The sequence below is a fragment of the Abrus precatorius genome, unplaced genomic scaffold (genome assembly GCF_003935025.1).
Source record: "Abrus precatorius isolate BTA unplaced genomic scaffold, Abrus_2018 Scaffold3, whole genome shotgun sequence".
NCBI lineage: Eukaryota > Viridiplantae > Streptophyta > Magnoliopsida > Fabales > Fabaceae > Abrus > Abrus precatorius.
Window position 1 is genome coordinate 34599314 of NW_020874373.1, and position 21155 is coordinate 34620468.

General features: G+C 32.8%; 4 protein-coding genes across 7 annotated transcripts; 2 read left to right on the forward strand and 2 right to left on the reverse strand.

Annotated features, from left to right (window-relative positions):
- The first annotated feature begins 311 nt into the window (after window positions 1-311).
- Window positions 312-4542, forward strand: LOC113861762 (pentatricopeptide repeat-containing protein At2g31400, chloroplastic). 3 transcript variants are annotated; one of them, XM_027494787.1, is made up of 5 exons: window positions 501-2487; window positions 2560-2686; window positions 3353-3575; window positions 3744-3928; window positions 4016-4436. In XM_027494787.1, exons 1-5 carry the CDS (start codon window positions 696-698, stop codon window positions 4272-4274), a joined length of 2586 nt encoding a protein of 861 aa, XP_027350588.1. In that variant the 5' UTR covers window positions 501-695; the 3' UTR covers window positions 4275-4436. The 3 variants fall into 3 exon arrangements, 2 of the variants coding, with proteins under 2 accessions (XP_027350587.1, XP_027350588.1); XM_027494786.1 differs by having other exon boundaries at window positions 312-2686; window positions 4016-4542; XR_003504332.1 differs by having other exon boundaries at window positions 495-2686; window positions 3353-3585.
- A 1066-nt stretch (window positions 4543-5608) lies between these two features.
- Window positions 5609-8848, reverse strand: LOC113862903 (pentatricopeptide repeat-containing protein At3g29290). Of its 2 annotated transcripts, none has more exons than XM_027496192.1 (2): window positions 6730-8848; window positions 5609-6366 (listed from the first exon to the last, which is right to left on the reverse strand). In XM_027496192.1, the coding sequence occupies exons 1-2, from the start codon at window positions 8668-8670 to the stop codon at window positions 6205-6207; spliced, it is 2103 nt and encodes a 700-aa protein (XP_027351993.1). In that variant the 5' UTR covers window positions 8671-8848; the 3' UTR covers window positions 5609-6204. The 2 variants fall into 2 exon arrangements, with proteins under 2 accessions (XP_027351993.1, XP_027351994.1); XM_027496193.1 differs by having other exon boundaries at window positions 5919-6363; window positions 6730-8820.
- A 1085-nt stretch (window positions 8849-9933) lies between these two features.
- Window positions 9934-11595, forward strand: LOC113862557 (putative UPF0481 protein At3g02645). The gene has a single exon (XM_027495637.1). The coding sequence runs from the start codon at window positions 9934-9936 to the stop codon at window positions 11593-11595; it is 1662 nt and encodes a 553-aa protein (XP_027351438.1).
- Window positions 11596-11705: 110 nt separating this feature from the next.
- On the reverse strand, window positions 11706-15691 carry LOC113861217 (amino acid transporter AVT6A-like). The gene is made up of 6 exons (XM_027493892.1): window positions 15372-15691; window positions 14784-15264; window positions 14474-14626; window positions 13666-13869; window positions 12446-12911; window positions 11706-12319 (listed from the first exon to the last, which is right to left on the reverse strand). Exons 2-6 carry the CDS (start codon window positions 15217-15219, stop codon window positions 12181-12183), a joined length of 1398 nt encoding a protein of 465 aa, XP_027349693.1. The 5' UTR covers window positions 15220-15264; window positions 15372-15691; the 3' UTR covers window positions 11706-12180.
- Window positions 15692-21155: the final 5464 nt, after the last annotated feature.

Sequence of the window (21155 nt, forward strand, 5' to 3'; positions counted from 1 at the left end):
AATGAAAGTTACTTCAGTTCATATTTTAATTCTTATTGATTTAAATTATAATATAAAAAATGTAAAAAATCATAATGAACTAAAAAAACATATTTATTTATAAAAATGTTTTACAATATAAAAAATTAAATAAATACGCCAGTATTATAATAGGAAGTAAGAATACTTGTAGACCAAGTCTTATGTCAAGATTAAGTTTTTCTAATACAAATATGTTTATGAACGATTTATTTTTAAAATAATTTTATGAAGAAGCTGTTAAAAAAAAAAACATTTTCTCAATATAAATTAAAAACCAAACATGGATTATCAACTAAAATTCCCATTAATGCAGATGCTAAATGTACCAGCAAAAGTGACACGAGTTCGTATGAAAAGTGAGAAGAAAAGGGTAGATACTACTAAATAGTAGAAGATAAATTAGGGCATGAAATCCTCTTATCCAATTATTTTATCATTATAACAACAGTAGTTGAAAAGGTGATTGGGCAGGTAGAGTGATTGAACAGAGAAGGGGAAGAACCAATGATAATTTCTGCACAGAAAAGATATCAATTCCAAGACATAACCTGAATTCTTCCCCAATCTTCCCCCTTTCAACGTAACCCAACCCTCACTCACTCCTTCAGCTTCATATTGTGCAAAAGATTTCTCCTTTCCCTTCATTTCAGATACCATTTTGCTCACTTCTTGCAATGGCATCAACCCCAACTCACCCACCACACTTCTCTTCCATACCCCCAAAACCCTCCAACAACAACCAACGCCATCACCACAACAACAGTAACCATATTAGGAACCAGCACCGCCGCAACAACAAGAACCGTTGCTCTTCCACTAGGTTCTACTATTCCTCAAACCCCTCACCTGCATCACCAACTCCTGCAGGTGCAGGTGCAGGTGTTCCCTCTGCTGCTGCAGCTGCCACTGCTCCTGCTGCATTTTCATCTTCCCTCAGCTCGTTTCTTGGTGGCAGCGGCGGCCGGAGAACCCGGCTTGCCCCTGAGTTTTCCGGTCGCCGTTCCACCAGGCACTTGGGGAAGATGAACTCCGGTGGCCCGCGGGCTGTTCCGAACAACCATGTGCATTCCAAGGAGGCAGAGGAGGCCCTGCATTGCCTCACTAGTGCTGGTAATGATGATGCTGCTATAGAAAATGTGTTGCTTAGTTATGAACATAGGCTTAATGGTGTTGAGGACTATGTTTATTTGATTCGGGAGTTTGCCAATACTGATGACTATTTGCTAGCTTCTAGGACTTATGATTTTGCCTTGAGTAGAGTGAGTGGGAATGGTGATAAGGGGAAGTTGACTAGCAACATGATTCGTACTCTTGGTAGGTTAAGGAAGATTGAGCTTGCCTTGGATCTGTTTGAATTGTCTAGGAATCAAGGGTATGGAAACACTGTTTATACCTTTTCCGCCATGATTAGTGCCCTTGGCTGGAATAAGAGATTTCTTGATGCTGTGAGGTTGTTCAGAAGCATGGAAGGCATTGGCTTGAAGCCCAATTCGGTTACCTATAATGCTATTATTGATGGAGGTGGAAAGGGTGGAGTGGACTTTGACACGGTTGTCAAGTTTTTTGAAGAGATGGTAGCCTCTGGCTGTGTGCCGGATCGGTTTACTTACAATTCACTTCTCAAAACTTGTGTCCCAAGGGGTAGGTGGCAACTGTGTCAGAAGTTGATGGATGAAATGGATAGGAAAGGGATTGAGCATGATGTGTATACTTACAATACATATGTGGATGCACTGTGTAAAGCTGGACAAATGGATTTTGCTAAGAAAATTATGGATGAGGATATGCCTGGTAAGAACATTTGGCCCAATGTAGTGACTTATTGTACTTTGATGGATGGCTATTCTAAGGCTAACCGCTTAGAGGATGCCCTAAATGTACATGATGAAATGAGGCGTTTGTTGATTAGGTTGGACAGGGTGTCTTACAATACACTGGTTGGAGTTTATGCAAAGCTTGGTTGGTTTGAGGAGGCAGTGAGTACATGCAGAGAGATGAAGAATTGTGGAATAAAACATGATGTTGTAACTTATAATGCACTTATTGGAGGATACGGTAGACATGGGAAGTATACTGAGGTTAGGAGAACCTTTGATGAGATGAAAGCCAGACAGATTTATCCTAATGAAGTAACTTATTCAACAATGATTAATGTGTACACTAAAGATAGAATGTATGCTGAGGCGATGGATGTTTATAGAGAGTTTAAGCAGAGAGGCTTGGCTGTAGATGTGGTATTTTATAGTGCTCTCATTGATGCTCTGTGCAAAAATGGTTTAATTGAATCATCTATGAGGTTGCTTGATGGAATGACAAAGAAAGGAATTAAGCCCAATGTTGTCACTTACAACTCCATTATTGATGCCTTCCGAGTTTGGCAGGTGTCAGCTTTGGAATGTGGGGTTGATACTACTTTTCAAGGAAATGAACTTCAAATTGAACCTTCATCCTCTAGGCTTATTGCAGGTACTTTTGGGAATCAGAATACTGATGATGAAATCATGAGGATGTTTGAGCAACTTGCAGCTGAAAAAGCAGGTGACACAGAGAAGGGTAAGAGGAGCAAACAAGGCAATTTCTGCATATTGCGGCTATTTCGAAAAATGCATGACATGGAAATCAAACCAAATGTTGTCACATTTTCAGCCATTTTAAATGCTTGCAGGTAAATACCTATCCAGGATTTCTGTGTCTTACACCAATCTATTCTATACTGCCACTTGCATATTACACAAAAATAGAAGAGATCAATGAAGATGGATTTCCATCAGCCTCAAATTCGTAGGCATAAGCCATTGTTTATTCCCCCCAAGGAATGTGGCATGCCCACTTCAGTAATATTGTTCACACTTGTAGGATGTGGCAGTGTTATTTTATACTTTCTTTCTTTTCAAGTTTACTTTAGACGACTATGATTAGATCTACTCTAAGGCTTGGGGTTTTCTTTTTAAAGTTACTTTTTATGGATGTTTCAAGGAATAGGTCCATTTTTATCACTAACTAAAGCTTTTCTTCTATTTCTCTAATTGGTAACTAGAGACCAGCGATGCTTGGCTGTGTATTGTTTCATTTGGCCATCCCCTTTTAGCCTCTAATTATGTTGAGTACTACATCTTTAATCCTAGGAATATTAATATTATCCTACATTGCAATGACTTCCTGTTTTTCAATTTCAATATGCAGTGACGCATTCAATGTTCTTTATTGTTTGCCACCGCCTCCTATTACTGCTTGTGTTTTTCCTATATTTTTTAAAGCATGTACTTTGATATTCTCACATGAATATATAATAACCAATTACAAAGCATATAATTTGGTACGTTCGATGCAGCCATTTTGATTCTTTTCTAGATGCTTCAAAGCTATTAGATGAGCTACGCCCGTTTGATCAACAGGTGTATGGCGTAGCTCATGGACTACTTATGGGTTATGGTTACAAGGAAGAGGTATGGTCTCAGGCTAAAGCTCTGTTTGATGAAATCAAGCAGATGGATTCTTCAACAGCATCTGCATTTTTTAATGCTCTGACTGACATGCTTTGGCACTTTGGTCAGGTAAAATTAAGTGATTAGATATTTGCTACTTTTGCATCTTTAGTTTTTGTAATTTGCTACTACTTGTGTTGTATTCATGCCTCATCGGTGAAATTAAGGAGATGCACCATTTCTTTACATTAATCTAACTTTTCATTTTTCTGTTTTTATTATAAATTCTGGCATTAGAAACTGGGGGCTAAGCTGGTTGTACTTGAAGGGAGAAACCGACATGTGTGGAAAGATGGTTGGTCTGCTTCATGCTTGGATCTGCATCTGATGTCCTGTGGAGCAGCCTGTGCAATGGTGCATGCATGGCTGCTGCACATGCGTACCACAGCTTTTAAAGGCACTGACCCACCTGAAATATTGAGGTGTGCATCTTGCACAACTGGGATTATTATTGTTTTTCTTTGATTGGATTAGTGAGGAAAAAAATTTGAATCATAATCTTTTTGCAGCATTTTAACTGGATGGGGCAAACATAGCAAAGTGGTTGGTGATGGCTCTTTAAGAAAGGCTGTTGAGGCACTCTTGAATGGCATGGGTGCACCCTTTCGGATTGCTGAGTGTAATTTAGGGAGGTTTATATCACAAGGACCTGTAGTAGCTGCCTGGTTGAGACAACCAAGCACATCCTATGCACTTGATCTGCATGATCACATAGTTAATTCTGAACCTGTTGACCGTATGTTTAGTTTGCCATCTCTGTACTTGTAGTATTTACAGAATCATGGTGCTTTCTTAGTAAAAAGTCCTTGCTTTCAATGTCTAGCCTTTCTTCATAATGCTTTACTGGAGGGATTGATCTAGAAAACAAGTGTAATAGGGGAAAAATTGAATGCATAAACTACTTTCCTCAATTGAATGCATACATAATTCTGTTGGCAGTTGTCTCGTATATGAATATGAAACCCATGCTTATACAATAGGTTATCTTGTTATCCTATTCCAATATCAAAGTTATAAATCATTGAATATTAATGATAATTAATATTAAATCAATGAAAATTTGGAACTGACAGGTTAACAGAAGATAATATTTTTTAATAGAAATATGAAACGAGTTTCAGTCAATGGCAGTATTCATTTATAACAAACAAGATGCATTTTTATTGTCTTGGCTATGAAACCAAGCTACTGTAATTCCATATGTAACCTTAGATGAATTGTACATAGACTGAGAATTAATGGTGTTCAAAATTGAATTAATTTGTTTTTAAACCTTCAAACCGATCTGAAATTGTTGAAAATTGAAAAAATCGAATCTTATATTGTGGTTCATTTTGATTTTTTATTTCTATTATTAAAATTAAACCAAACCAAATCACAGTTATAATATATTTATATTATTTTTTATTGTTTTTTATATAAAAAATATTTTTTTCTCAATTTTATTATAACATTATATGAACATATGCTACATCACTTTTATTTACTTTGCACTCTTATTCTTTTCAATTGGATATCCTTTCTTCTTTTTTTCTCTATGATTAATTTATTATTTGTTTATAATTTTATCCTTTTAATCATCATTCGTTCCTCTATTTTTAATTTTCTCAACAAACTTTTTTTTTTTCATTTTTAAGCTATTACTTACTCTAAATTTAGAATTAGACTAAAAGTCATATAATAGCAAATAAAATTTTGAAAAAAAAATAATTTAATAATAAATAAAAATAAAAATAAAAACTAATCCAAACTAAAGTAATATTTTGTGGTTTTGTTTTATTTGATTTTTAAATTATATTCAAATTAAACCACATGTTATTTTTATGTGCAATTTGGATTACTTTTTTTAAGTAAAAACCGAATTGAACCAGCACCCCTGCTAAGAATTTGATTAATCTGAAGCTGAGAAATGGATGAAAATGATAATCTGGTACATATCTTGTACATATCTTTGAGATCACAGACCACCACAGTCCAACTGGTATCAAACAAATATAACTTTTTTTCTTCCCTGAACAGATTGATTATATTAAAGGAGCACCGAAGCTGCATCTTACACACTAATGATAAAGGGAGTTCGGGTCAATCACACATCAATTTCCGAAGGGAAACCTTCACACGGTATAGTTCTATTGAAACAAATACTCGTATCAACACAGTTCTGGGCAGGAGGAAACAATACTTGTTTCCACATTTTTTGCTTACAGACTAAAGTAAGTCATTACATTGATCTTTAGAATCTCTCAGCATAGAAAAGGGAAAGTACGATCGTCCACATATAATAAGAAATACCAAAATTATGAGTGCAAGCTCATGAAATACTACAAGAATAATATCAAAACTTGCGTTTAAAAGCACAAGAAATTGTACAGAATCAACACTGAGGAAGAAGACTGAACAAACTATAGCAGGAAAAAAATGTACAAAACTTGCGCATTTACATCATTTACATACATATCAAGCAAAAAGCTTCTTTACATACCTCAGCACCAAAAGGAAGAAGAAAAGAAAGAAAAGTGTGCAGACAAGAACTTCAGTTGTTGGAAACTTAGAGTAAAATCTTGGTCTGCAATTCTCTCTCCAAAAACCCAAAAAAACAATATTTATTATTCGACTGGCCCTGATTCAGCTAACTGCTATATTCCCCTCCTTTGGGTCATCATTGCAAAACTGTCAAGTTAGTTATAACAACTACTGACTACTTCCTTAACATGCGAAGCATTAGTATTTGTGTTTTGACATCGGGTTGAAGACCACTTTCTAGCATTTTTGTGTAGACCTTATTTGCCAAGTTAACCTTGCCACGTAAGCACAGCCCTTGAACTGCGGCATTATAAAGAGTGGCATTTGGCATGGGCTGCTGCAAAGGAACATATAACAGGGAGGTCAAATATTTTTGTTAGACTAGAAAATGAGGTTAAATCGGATATTACTCGGTTCAATTAAAATTTATAAGTATTTGCCTAGAATAAGACAAACTGGATCCATAGTATCCATGTATGCATAATACTCAGCATGATTTGGGATTGTTGCTATGAGTAGCTTCTGCTTATCATATCAGACCAACAAGTGCTAGCATAAACAAATCTACAAATTGACACTGGTTAAAATACGACCTATTTGAAAAACGTTTTTAACTGAGCAATAACTATCAGTTGTAATTTTATAACAAACTAGGCTCAGACAAATATTGCTTAGAAATTTGAAAATGCATTTTACTCACATATAGGATTTCTTCTAATTCTTCCCAGAGATCTCCACAAACACAGCATCTAATTACAGACAGATAAGTAAATATGTTTGGACTGCACTTCTGATGAACCATATGCTTGTACACCTGCAATGCAATTGTTGGCTTCCTTGCAAGTTCACAGGTCCTGATGACAAGATTATATGACATCGTCAAATCAGAGTGTCCAGAAGCTTCCATCTGCCACAAAATTTCTATAGCTCTATCCCATAACCTAAGCTTTGAGCAAGACATTAAAACAGTATTGTATAAATGTATATTGAATTGAGATGTTTCATTTCTTTCAATCATCTCAGAAAGCTGAAGAGCTTTGTGAGGCCTACCGGCCTTGTTAAGAGAACTTAGTAGAGCATTGAATGTATATGCATCTGGTTTAAGGTCCAATCGTTTCATTGTGTTGTAGACCTGAGAAGCTAGTTTGAGTTCCTCTGCTCTACCAAGTGAGTTAATTAATGCATTGCATGCAACTAAGTTTGGCTTAAGTTCATCCTTCAACATTTTCTGAAAGACACTTAATGCAGCATCCCATTTTCCCTCCTTTGCACATACACTAATGATAGCATTCAGTGTATTGCTATCTGGTTCAAATCCATTTTGAACCATTTCATGGTAAGCATAAAGAGCAAGCTCGCTTTGGTTGCATCTCACAAAACTAGTGATTAATAGGCAATATGTAACATGTGTTCCAGCACACCCATTCGCCTTCATACTCCTACACAACCTCTCTATTTCACTCCAATTGTCAACATTTCTGCAAATCGATATCACGGTGTTGTAAACAATTGCATCGAAATCCTTCCTCGCATCACATTCACTTTCAAGTTCTCTGAAGAATCTAAGGGCTGAATTGCACCCATGAACTTTTGTATGTGCCATAAGAACCAAGCTATAAGTATGCCCTGTTGTGATCCTTCTTGCTCTTGTAAAATTGAACACTTTGAAGCAATCATCAAACCACCCATTTCTCAAAAGGCTAGAAATAAGAGAATTACAGGCATGGATATTTGGACAAAGACCAGATAATTCCATAGACCTAAAATACTCCATGGCACTTCTAATCTTGTTAGTTCTGCTAAGCACCAAAATCCTATTAGATAGCACATTCTCATCCAATTCTTCCAGAAAAAGTGCCCCATGCTCATTCATTAGTCCCGTCTCCCCTGAAGCTGACAAAGTAGATTGAACAGGTCTAGAATCCCGGGGAAGCAATTCCTTCTTGGCCACAAAATATGCATCAATATTAGCTCTTCCTCCATCATCATCATCATCCTCCGCTGCTCCCCACGGAGGCAATTCTTTTTGGGATAGAAAAGATGTATCGAATTCCTCTCTCCCTTCAACATCATCATCATCATCTTCTACTCCACTGGGAAGGAATTCCTTCTTGGTCACAATACATGCATTAACATCTTCTATTCTTTCATCATCATCGTCGTCATCATCATCCATTTCTACTTCTCTCCAAGGACGCAATTCCTTTTTGGACACAAAAGATGTAACAAATTCTTCTCTTCCTTCATCATCATCATCATCATCACAATCACCACCACCACCACCACCATCATTGAAATCTTCCATTTCTACTTCTCCCCAAGGAGGCAATTCCTTCTTGGACACAAAAGATGTATCAAATTCTCCTCTTCCTTCATCATCAACATGTTTTTCTTGTTCCCAAACACCAAAGTCGACAACAGCAGGAACCGTGTCCTTAGACAGTGGCGTAGACTCATGAAACCGTGTAGATCCAATTGATAGCACACAGTGTTTTGGTGGTGACGATAAAACAATGCTAAAGAGATTACTATGTGTGCCAGTATAAGCATTGGTATGAAAAGGGACACTAAGAAAGGAACAATAACAAAGCTTGTGAAGACAAGTGTGAAACTGAAACGGGAAACTCAACACAATGGCCATATCAATATATCAACCAAAGAGATGAGTTTGAAGCAGCTCAAACAATGAAACAACACAGCATGACCCAAATGTAGCAGAGAGAATAAAAAATTCAAAAGGTTAAAACTTTGAGAAATTGAGAAAGCAGAAACTACCAGCTACGTCTCTGTGGCACAGATGAGAACAAAAAGGTTCTGAGGGTTGAAAACCCAAATATGAGATGTTAGATAGAAGCATCGTTTAACATGAGCCGTTGGATTTGTTCCATCTTGGATGAATGATTAGGATCTAATCTGGTCTCTTGGCTTAGTTGGTAATAAATATTAAAATTTTAGGATTACCCTTAAAACAGATGGTATTATATCCTCAAATAAAAGATGGGATTATTAAAAGTGTTTTTAATGTTGTTATTTAATTAAAAGTAAAATTTTATTTTTATTATTCTTGCAATAAAAAGGTTACACATATTATTAAATTAAAAATTTAACTTAATTTAAAACAACATAAAAAATATATATGATATTATAGCTAAATTTTATCTTAAAAGATGTGGTTAACTCATTATTATTACTATTATTTTTTATATAAATTTCTGAAAATAAAAAACAGAACCTAGATGAGATAACTTAATAAACAGTGTAAGATTAAAGGGTAGCTAATTAGAGGTGTTGATTATAAATTATAAAAATATGTGATAGATTGCCAGAATTTTTCCACCCTAATTCTATGATATAAGATAAAGACTATGTTGAAATAAAGCGTTTATTAACCGAAACAAACTTTAATTGTAATGGTTTTATTATAAGTAGCATTAAAACATAAAAAGTGCGTATAAATTTCTCCTCAGTTCTACCTTCCATTTCTTCAATTTGTGATAGTTAGCAAGAAAATAAATTTTACATGTATGCCTTGCTCCAATGTTTAATATACAAGACTTGTTTTATTTTTCCTTTTAACTTTGTTATATAGATTATATGAAAAGCATGCATAGACATCCGAATTATAATTTAAATAGATATTTTACTTTTCACAACTTCAAAGGGATAGTTCGAAACGATATAAGAAAAGGGTAGTTAGAAACTTAATAACTTACAGAATTCATTAACATTTAAATATATGAAATGTGTTACTTATTGTTGAACAAGAAACTGTAACATAATGGCCATTAGTTAATGATAATCAAAGCATAATTCTTTTTAGTTTAAACTAGCCTCACTTTTACCGAATGTAATATCAAAAGAACTCAATTCATTTCTCCAAAACATGTCTTATTTTAGACCCATAATGGCAAATGACCCTGAAACCAACTTTGATGAGCTTCGATGGGTGACTCAAATACGTGAGACCCTTAATGAAAAGTTTGAGGATTATGGTGAATTCCCCGTGTCCATCTTCAATGTGCCTAAACTCCTTATGACTAGTGATCCAGATTCTTATATCCCTCAGCAGATTGCCATAGGACCTTATAACTATTGGCGACAAGAACTCTATGAGATGGAAAGATATAAGCTTGCAGCAGCAAGAAGATTGCAAAAACAACTACAAAGCCTCAAGTTAGAACATATAGTTGACCAATTGATAAGGTTAGAACATAGGATTAGAGCATGTTACCACAAGTACTTAAATTTTAATGGTGAAACATTGGCATGGATGATGGCTATTGATGCCTCATTTTTGCTTGAGTTCCTTCATGTTTACACCATTCAAGATGAAACAATAATGCCAGGAGTTTCCTCGAGGATGTCTCACTTGGTGGATTATACAGGGAGGAAAGTAGCTCATAATGCAATCTTGAAGGACACAGTAATGCTTGAAAATCAAATCCCATTATTTGTGTTGAGAAAGATGTTGGAGTTCAAATTCTCATCACTAGAATTAGCAGATGACATGCTGTTTTCTATGTTAATAGGATTGTTCAAAGAACTGTCTCCTTTCAAGGTCATAGAGGAGTATCCAGAGATCATTGTCTCAGAGTGTGCTCATCTGCTAGATTTTTTGTATGCCATGATGGTGCCTAAATTGGAAGAACAATCAACTCTAATCGAATTTGTGGATCAACATAAAAATAAGGAAGAAAATGAAAAATTATTCATGAACTATGTCAAGCGATTCCTGTGTGAGGTTAGGAGGTTGCTTTCAAAATTGTCTACCGCATTGACAAGCTTAAGTAAGAAGGTCCTACAATTTAGAGCCATGAAGGTTATCATTAGCATGCCTTGGACAATCATTTCTAACCTTCCTGGAGTAGGGATTATAAAGCAACCCTTTGAGTACTTGTTTTTCTCTCAAGAAAAAGAAGCATCCAAAGCAGAAAATGGGAGTTTAAGCTCAGATAATGTTACCAACAAACCACCCTTAATGGAGGAAATCGCTATTCCTTCAGTTGCAGAACTCTCAAAGTCTGGCGTTAGTTTTATGGCCACTAATGGTGACATATCAACTATCACATTTGATGTAAAAAATGCAACACTGTATCTTCCAACAATTAGTTTAGATGTAGACAGCGAGGTGTTGTTGAGAAATTTGGTTGCTTATGAAGCATCAACTGTATCAGGGCCATTGATTTTCACCCGTTACACTGAATTGATGAATGGGATCATAGACTCTGAGGAAGATGCAAAGATTCTTAGAGAAAAAGGGGTTATTTTGAACCACTTAAAGAGTGATGAAGAGGTGGCTAACTTGTGGAATGGGATGAGCAAGTCCATTAAATTGACAAGGGTGCCATTCTTGGATAAAGTCATTGAAGATGTTAACCAGCATTATAATGGTAGAATGAGTATCAAAGTCTGGATATTTATGAAGGTTTACGTGTTTGCTTCATGGCAAATTCTGACATTCCTTGCTGCCATTTTTATCTTGTTCTTGATGTCCTTGCAAGTCTTTTGCTCTTTCTATAAATGCAGTCGCAGAAGTCTTGTCAATATGACTAAACGAACCACTTGAGGAATTATATTTTTGCCATGCTCAATGGTTTGGTGTTTAATATTTTTCATACATATAACAAGAAGTAAATGAGTTGTTAACAAGTTTTCAAGACAATCACAATCATGTAAGTTACCAAAATGTTCTATTTTTCATGGAAAATAACAATGCTAACAATTAACAAGTTTTCAAATCTACAATTCAACTTCTTTAGTAAGTAGAAAAGGAGAGGGGATTAAAATAAATGAAAGCTATGGTTTTTGTCTCGTCCATTTCTTGAACTATATACCATTCTTTCATAATTCATTCCTTCACCGAATATAATACATACAAATGCTTACAAAGGATTCTATATTACATTTGCGGAAGAACAAATCAGGGAAAGAGAGTAATGTTCGGCAAGAACCTTAACTATTACAGCAGAATGGCAAATTACAAAGGAGGCTGAACGCATGTTGCAGGCCTCAATACTTCTGAAGCACATTTGTACACAGGGTAGCTTCTCTGTTTATTCAAATCGACCCATCATACCCTCTCAGAAAACCCTGATTTTCAAATTGACCAATAACCCTATCAATTCAGTTCCTCCAACTAAAATCATGACGATCATTCGCGTTTAGATTTGTTCTGCTTGATCAAGGCATAGGCATCACTGTATATTGCCACAATGTTTGAGAAGACAGCCAGGACTATCATAACAACAGACAAAATCTTGTCTGCTTTAGTTGCTATGTTGTAGCGGTCCCTGCATAGTTAAAACGATCAAGGAACGTTAATTCGGTAGCAACAAAAGCATAAACAAACATATAACAGAACCATTTTAGAGAATCAAACTGATTACTGGACAGAAAGTATGAGCAACCAAACTCACCTAAGAGTGATGGCAGCTGGAAAAATGAATCCTATACAGACTGCGGCGGTTGCTCCTGTGAACTGGAAAGCATCCCAAATGCTAGGAATAAAATTTGCTCCCAGGAATATAACACCAATAAGGGAAATAGTGAGTGATGCAAATCTGAAGTTATCCAGAACCAGAGGCCTTGATGAAGAGAAGAGGAGACCATCTATATTTAACCGCAATGGATAGAAGACCACTGGAAATACAAGCATTAGGTGTGCAGCATAGCTTAGACGAACAGCATCGTTGAGTACAGAACCAAAAGGAATTCCTAAATCGGCATCGAAATTGGCAAGCACATCATCAAGAGTTCCTTCTCCAAATAGGAGGAACCCAAAGAAGCTTATCGTTACATAGACTGATGAGCATAGAAGAAGGGCGGTGCGTACAACTCCTCGCATTTGTGAGGAGTCCTCAAGTTCATTATCTATGCTGTGAACTGCAAAATAAAAAGTGTACAAACATCAGTTCTTTTAGGGTATGTTTGGGAGTTGAATTTTAGAGGAAAATGGAAGGGAGGACAAAGATTTTATATTTTAATCAAAAGAATTATAAAATATTTCTAAAACTAAAGAAAAGATTAGCACATTAAGATGACATAATCTATCATTTTATTTCTTTTATTTTGAGAAATTATGAAATTATAGAATGTTTATTATTAATAAAAAAAATTGTCTTCTCCTCCCTTCCCCTTCAAAACTTAACTTCCGAACATACCCTTAAGTTCACATAATGCAACCATCTGCCTCAATATCCATATCGCAAAAAGGCATATCCAGATTGCAAACTCCGGTAATGTTATTAAATCATAAAATTGAAACTAGGAACATTTTCCAATGTTTCGTGTTTAGAAATACTTCAGGCTTGAAATTTCTAGTTTTTACTCAAGCAACTCAACATAGGATAGCATAGGACACAAAAGTTATAATTGCATATAATGACATTATCATGGAATAAAGGACATGACCATTTGGATGATCAAATTTTCAGGTCAACTTGTTTTGATTATCTATACCTTGTATACTATCGTTTCAAATTTTTTGGGCATGGAAAAGCTTGAGGCTTACAGAAAGAAAAGTCAAACTAACTTTCACATTTTTCATACAAAAAACACTAACATATAAAAACATCAAAGTCAAAACAGGTCTAGAAAGAGAACAAGCTTGGCACAAAGATTTCAATAACTTGCATACCATTGTAGTGGCAGATATAGGCAGTGACAAACACAGGAACAACGGTGAATAATTGAAGGAATGATGTCACATCAGTAGTGACCGGGAAGAGTCTGGGCATTTCAATGCCTCCACTTATAATCTTGACAATTGAGATTCCCACTGCAATGACTAGAAAAACAACTGCTAGTGCTACTGAAAGGGCTGATGTGAATCTCAATGAATCTGCAACCACAGAGCAGGCATGTAAATCTTCAGCGCATTCATAGTGAAGATGAAGCTAAATAGATCAAAATAAGACCTTGCCCATCACATAAATTGAACACCCAAAAATTAATGCTCAAGGAATTTGATATGTTGCAACCAAAGTGCAAGATCTATCAAGGTTCAAAGTAAATAACCATACATGTCCACTAAGTCATGTCATCCAGGTTCAAACTGATAATATGAATACAGAATATATGGCGACAAACAACACAAACGTTTCACAAAACTCTTTTTTCCTTTTACTTAATTCTACTATAAAATATAAATTTTCAAAATATAACCAAACTAACAAAAAATTAAAGCTACTAGCATGAAATTAATGAGAATACCCAATTCGTCTTAAGCTTCAATGGTGATTTAAATAGGCTGTAACACTTTAAAACAAATACTCTGATGAGTAATTGTGTGCCATCAGCCCTTGTAGCAATCCCTGGGTGCCTAAAACAAGAACTTATGCACCTGGTATAAGCATGAATCCCAGTGTTCTCAGATATCTTCCCAACACTAAATGACAAAACTAACAATTGTTTTTTTCAATTTTGGTTAAAGGAATAGCACTCACCGATTCGCTTAAAGCTAGCCAGGGGTGCAAATATAACAAGTGTTGTAAAAAGGACTATAAATGTTCTCCCAGTCCACCAGTGCACACCAAACCATCCTTCAAGGATACCATAGTGATGATCTCCACTTGAAGATGTTCCAGAGAGCACATCACCTGCATGATGAACAACACAAAACTAAATTAGACAACCATGTAGCTCTAGCTTCTAGAGATTGATGGTTAAACATAAATCCTAGACCTATGATAATGAATAACAATAAACATTCACTCAAATAAATTGAAGTACTAAAGTTAATAATAACGGTCATACCAATTATAATCATGTAAACAACCAGCACCCCGATATTATTGACTATAACACATATCTGCGCCAGAGCTTTTCCAAATTTGCCAAAAGAATCTCCCATGAGACCAGCATAAGAAACAGACTTCCCTGCCCGGGTAAACCTAATCAAAAGCTCAATTGACTTCTCTGTCAACAAAGCCATGATGATGATGGCAATGAGGCCAGGTATCATCCCCAACTGTTTCAAGGTTGCAGGCAAGGCCATGATTCCAGCACCAATGATTGTGGTGGACAAGTTAAAAACAGCTCCAGAGAATGAAGCTCCATTGAAATCATCAAACCCTGCATCACTCTCCTGATCCTGACTTTTTGGCAACAAGGGTGCATTCTCATTGATCACTGCCTTGTTCTTCCGTGATTTCTTCTTCTCTCCCTTTGGTGCAAAACTACCAATCGTCATCTTCAGGGTCCAAGTCTTGGAAAACCTCAAAGCAACCTTATAATTCTGAATACAAACAAAAAATTATTAACCAAAATTCCCAGTTTTCAAATTAAATCAAAGATGCAAACTTTTTGAGCAATAATTTAGTTCAGCTTGGCTTCATTTAATACCTGATAAATCAAAATACCCAAATTCCAGCTACCAGAAAGAGAAAAAGGAATCAAATTTCAAACCCAGCAACACAGAATTCAAGAGAGATTCAACAAGACCCAGTTGGGCAAAAGTGGGTTAGAACCCAAAATTTGCTTTTACAGAATCTACTGGTTCCTGATAGATTTTGGGTTGAGCTTGAAAGAAGCAAGCAACGACCAGAAGGATTCTTAGGCGGAAATTTAGGTTGAAAATCCGCAGCCACAAGACCCTAAATCAAATGGAAAACCAATTAGAGGTTGGGGGCCAAAAGGCTTCATTTATAGACGAACCAAAGAGAGAAACACACACGCAATTATATTAAGATTAATTTAATATCAATGTTAATAATTTCATGCATACACTAATTGGTATTATTATTAATGAAGCATACGAATTGACTGAATTATGTATGCAAACTGAAATGATGGTGAGGGGAAATTTGCTGACACTTTGATACAGATAAGTTTAACAGTTACGACTATATTTTAACACTGAGTAATTAATATCTTATTTGATATTCGTATAATGTTTTTTTATAGACACGCATTTTAAATGATATAATAAAAGAATTACACAAAACAATGTTTTTAATACCTTAAACATGCACTTAAGAAAGATGGTAAAAGTCAGGAATTTAGGTGTTTAGATATGAATAATAAATCCCCTTAATCATTAAAAAATATTTCATATGTTTTATATTTTCAACACAAGAATAAATGAATATTTTATTTAATATTTAATTTATAAAATTATAGAAAAAATATTATAAAAAATAGAAAAGCTCTTACAGGATTTATGTACGCTGGATTTGCGGTTGATATTTTGATTGTTCTCAGATTTCTTTCCATTTTCCAAACACAGAAAAAGAAGTGTCTGCGGCGACACCACGTGGGATTTGAGGTACCCATTACAAGGTTAGTTTGAGTTGTCAATAGAAACAACAAAATACAATTAAAAAAATTATAGCAATTCAAAGCAGAAGATGATTCCATCATCCAACTTGTGCACAACAAATAAAGGCAAGTTGCCAAACGTGTTTATAAAAAGAGAACATGGTACAGATATTTTCTGGTCGTTGGTTTATGTCACAGATCAAAAAACCTATATAGGAAAGACAATTTATTAAAATATTACCATACTAACTTGTACAAAATGATAATTGAAACAATTTTGTTTCTTAAATAGATATTTTAATTCTTCAAAACAAATCATGTGGGAGGTTGGTGGTACCACTCATTTTGATTTGTTCATTACAAAAAGTGTTATGTCTTAAAAGGAATCAATCACACTCACTTATAACATAAGGCTTACATACCACAATAAATGTTATTTCTATAACATTTTTACTGTTTTGTTTTCTTTTTCTGGTAAAGGAAAAAGTGATTAAATATCAATAAGCAATGTAATAGAAAAGTTGTTTTAAGAATAATATATATGATATATCATCACCCCAAATAACTTTTTAAAGGAATATATGATATGTACCAGTAACAGTTTTACAAAAGAAAAGAAAATTCATTTCAAGCAAATACATGCGTGAAAAACCATAAGAATTGTAATCAATATTTTATTTCAATAAGAATAATAACATTTTTTTTAGCTATTTTGATATAAGTTCTTGAATAATATATTAATTTCACTACATTTTTTCTAAATCGTTTAGATTAATTTGTGGTAAATTTTATAAAAAAATTAATTGGGATACAATTTATTTAGGTATTATTATTGTAAAAAAATATTTTATTTGTCACAATCTTTAAAATTGAGTTTAAATACATGTAAATAGACTTATTTTTACATATTTATTATATTAAGGTTATTAAAATATAACTAAAACATATATTAAAATATAATAAATACTTCTTTATAAATTATTATTATTATTATTAATTATTTATCCTCAGCTTATCACCTTTGATATGCAGATATCATCCCATAGAGTTCCTATCCATCCAAATAAGATAAGCATTGTGGAGACAGTTGCGCAACCATTCCCATAGCCGACAAGCTTGACATTATAATTATTATTTTGTGATTTAATTCATATATATAAAAGATTCGTGCACTTCAAATCTACGCAAATATTGAAATTTTGTATATAAATTACTTCTTAAAATAAATAATGATTGTTTAAATAAATTTTCAAGAACTTTAAAAAACAATTATTTGAAATAATTTCTTCTCAAACACGCATAAAACAATATAAGCTATTGAAGAATCAACAGCCACTACAACTTTAGATAGATTATTTACATCTCTTCTCTTTATATTTGGATCCTTATTTGTTTTATTAAATTGAATATGAATTCGAATTGGTTAAATTATTTGTTGAAAGTTTATAGTCAGACTCAAATTAAGCTTAGATTAAGTTAGGTATATTTATTAAATAAAGTTAAATTAAAAAATTCTAAAAGTTTATTGAGTTAAAAATATTACATTTTGGGTCGTTCAAATTTTTTAAAAACAAGTAGATTAATTTAATTAAAATAGTAACCATTTTATTTTTTATTATATTAAAATTTTATGGTAGTATTTTTATATCATGTTTATTTTAGTTCATTTAGAAAAATAAATCTTTTTGCTTACTCATAAATTTATACCTAAATAAGTTTATTGATAATTTGACATGCTAAAAAATATTACTATGAAATAAGTTTTTAAATCAATTCAAGCTTTTTAAAGAAATATAATTAATTTTTAAGAAAACCCATGTAAGATAAATAAGTTAAACTTAAAATTTAAAATAAAAAGTAAATTAATCTAATCCAATCAACTTCCACCTTAGATAGTGGTACGTGATTTGGAATTCATGTTTGTTTACAACAATGCTTAGAAATAAAAGAATGACAAAACACTCAAATGATCCCACGTTTATGTTTATGCAGCACATGAATTCTGATAGGTTACCGTAAGAGTTTTCCCTGCTTTGATTTTAAGTATGACCACAGTCTTAAATTCCAATAAATAAAACCTTTGCCATTTAGATCATCAATCGGAAGAATAAGAAAAGTAAATAAGTATACAAATTAAGCAAAATTAATTTTGATGGATTTAACTATGAATTGTTAAATTATACATTTAAAAAAATATTTATTTTATTAAAGTGTAAAATTCACTTTCAATTACAAAGACATGTCCTCAATCATTAGATGAGATTATTGTTAAATAGTAAAATTCATAAATCTCCATTTAAAATAGGACCACCAAGTAGGGTATTTGAGGATAAGTCTAATTAATGTACAATGATTCCATTTGATACATGAGAGACAACAAGGTATAATTACAATATTTGCTGAGGAATTTGGACAAAAATAGCAAAATGAAGGCATTACCCAGAAAGGACAAAATGACTACATGAGCTCAATTGAAATAAAATTATTATAATTAATTGATTTGAGATTGTAAATAAAAATTATTTCTCCAATTTTTTGATGATTTGGTTTTTAAATTAATTTAACTATTTTATTTAAGTCAAATCCTAAATAAACATGTGAGAGGTAATTTGTCATACAACTTTGCTTTCATGAAAAAAAAAATCATTGAAGTGATAATAGAAGACATGGAATATACGAGTAAACACTTTATTCATATAATGTTAGATATTAAAAAAAAATTTTTTTTTATAATTATTTCAATTTAAAGGTACGAGCTAATGAAAAACAAACTCCATTTTATTAGTATAAAGTATTTTTTTTATTTAATCATGATTTAAAATTATAATTTTTATCATTAATAATCACCCATGAATCAAATGGAAATATATATATATATATAAGTTTGAGAATCAAATTTATATTCTATTAATTATACTTTTTATACAAATTATTCAACATTCAAAAATTAATTTACATTTTAATTAACTATAAACTGAGTCAAATATTTATTTGAAATTTTAGTTCCGTCGACGTTACTTTCATTAATTTGAAAAGTATAGTTTGAAACAAAAAGAAAGAACCGTGTGAACTCCTTCTCATTGGATCTTTGGAAGTATCCAAAACCTAACAAAGCATTTTAAGAAACTACGAAAAGTGTGAGACGTAGAAAACATTTCAAGGAAAGCGAAATAAAAAAGGAAGAATGAACAGTGACATATGATAATGATTTTTTTTTTGTCTTTTTATCAATAATAGTTAAATTAAAGTTTTAAAATTAACTCCACACCCTCACATAAAATATTAAAATAAATTGTAATATTTTACAAAATATAATATTTAATTTAAATCACATGTATTTTTTTTTAATTAAAAACAATTATACTCAAAGCAGAACGAGATTATTATACGTAGTCAAAGTTTAATCTTCGAGTATTTAATATTTTTGTATGTAATAATTCAACATGATCTAACACAAATAATATAATATTATTTTGAAAAATAACTATTAACATATAATATATTTAAAAAATTAAATGCATAAAATAATGATAATAAATTTGAAGGCATCATTGGATCGGCCCGTAAATGGCTTTTGGCAGCACAATGGGCCAATGGGCCACACCTATCATTATCAAAAGGCGAGTCCATCACCGACCCATTGCAGGGAACGTTCCATTTATCTACCCACATAAATATAATAATTATCAAAATGGTGTAACGCGCCAACACCTTTGTTTTCTCTCTCAAGCATTCTATTTTATTTCTTAAATTACTCGAAAACTTAGAAAAATCTACGCATGGTTGAACTAATCAAAATAATATGGACAATCAAAAAGTCTAATCAAACCCTAAATTATTAAATAATACAAGCAGTACTATATTTTATCATCTTAAATTTTCGATATTTAATTGGAAACAAACGAACTTCATACGGAAGTGCTTTCTAATTAAAAATGCTTAATCAGCAATTACTTTATGTCCTTAAAATTGTAACCACGAGTTTATTATTAAAAATTTGGTACCACTGTTTTACCAAATCATTTAACTGTGCCTAATTTTACGGGTTAACCAAAACACTCAATGCTATTGGATGGTACTGTAATGTCAGATTTTGTCTGTGTGCTGAGTAAGAATTCAACAAGTAGCTTTCAGGATATTTTTAGTAAAAATCGTTTTTTTAAGTTACAGAGGTGGGTCCAAATTATGTGGACCACAAATAAAGTTTATGTCATATTAATTTAATCAGGTTAGATTAAATTTAAGGGTAAACTTACGTAAATATATGCAGAAGGTTGGATTATATTTTCAAACTTTTAAAAATTATTCCTATAATTTTTCATAAATAGTTGATAAAATATGCTGTTCAGAAAAGACAAAATCAAGTTAACCATGTAAATTTCAGACGAAAATTTTATAATAAATATTTAAAAGATTTTTTTATTAAAAAATATTAAAACTTCACAAAACGATTATAGAGAAACAATGAGTTTAGGGTTAAAAGATGCAGTTCTTTTATAATTTGTCCCCTCATAACACTTTAACAGTGAAAGCATTTTCTTTATTAACAAACGTGACCAATCACTAATGCTAACATCCCAAGCATGAAAAAGCAATGAAAACGACTTGTAGCTTAGCTGAATGACTTTATTCTCTTATAGTAAGATAAAGTAAAAACTACGGTTATTGATTGAAAAAAAATTAACTGAATTTAAATGATTATAAATGTTTAGTTATAAACACGATTCTTTTTTTTTAACTAGTAATTATGTTTTTTTTTTATTTTAATCTCTAAAGTGGAAATTTTATTTTAGAGGAGTTATGACTAAGTTGAAATGTACTTTACATATTATTTATTTGTTTAGTTAATATCTTTAAAAGAATTAAAAT

Coding starts and splice junctions, on each gene's coding strand:
- LOC113862903 (XM_027496192.1), bottom strand. CDS start 8,670: ATGGCCATTGTGTTGAGTTTCCCGTTTCAGTTTCACACTTGTCTTCAC. Junction 6,367..6,729: donor AATTAGAAGAAATCCTATAT/GTGAGTAAAATG, acceptor GTTCCTTTGCAG/CAGCCCATGCCAAATGCCAC.
- LOC113862557 (XM_027495637.1), top strand. CDS start 9,934: ATGGCAAATGACCCTGAAACCAACTTTGATGAGCTTCGATGGGTGACT.
- LOC113861217 (XM_027493892.1), bottom strand. CDS start 15,219: ATGACGATTGGTAGTTTTGCACCAAAGGGAGAGAAGAAGAAATCACGG. Junction 13,870..14,473: donor GGCTAGCTTTAAGCGAATCG/GTGAGTGCTATT, acceptor CTGTGGTTGCAG/ATTCATTGAGATTCACATCA. Junction 12,320..12,445: donor CCAGCTGCCATCACTCTTAG/GTGAGTTTGGTT, acceptor TTAACTATGCAG/GGACCGCTACAACATAGCAA.
- LOC113861762 (XM_027494786.1), top strand. CDS start 696: ATGGCATCAACCCCAACTCACCCACCACACTTCTCTTCCATACCCCCA. Junction 2,687..3,352: donor GCCATTTTAAATGCTTGCAG/GTAAATACCTAT, acceptor CGTTCGATGCAG/CCATTTTGATTCTTTTCTAG. Junction 3,929..4,015: donor GACCCACCTGAAATATTGAG/GTGTGCATCTTG, acceptor ATCTTTTTGCAG/CATTTTAACTGGATGGGGCA.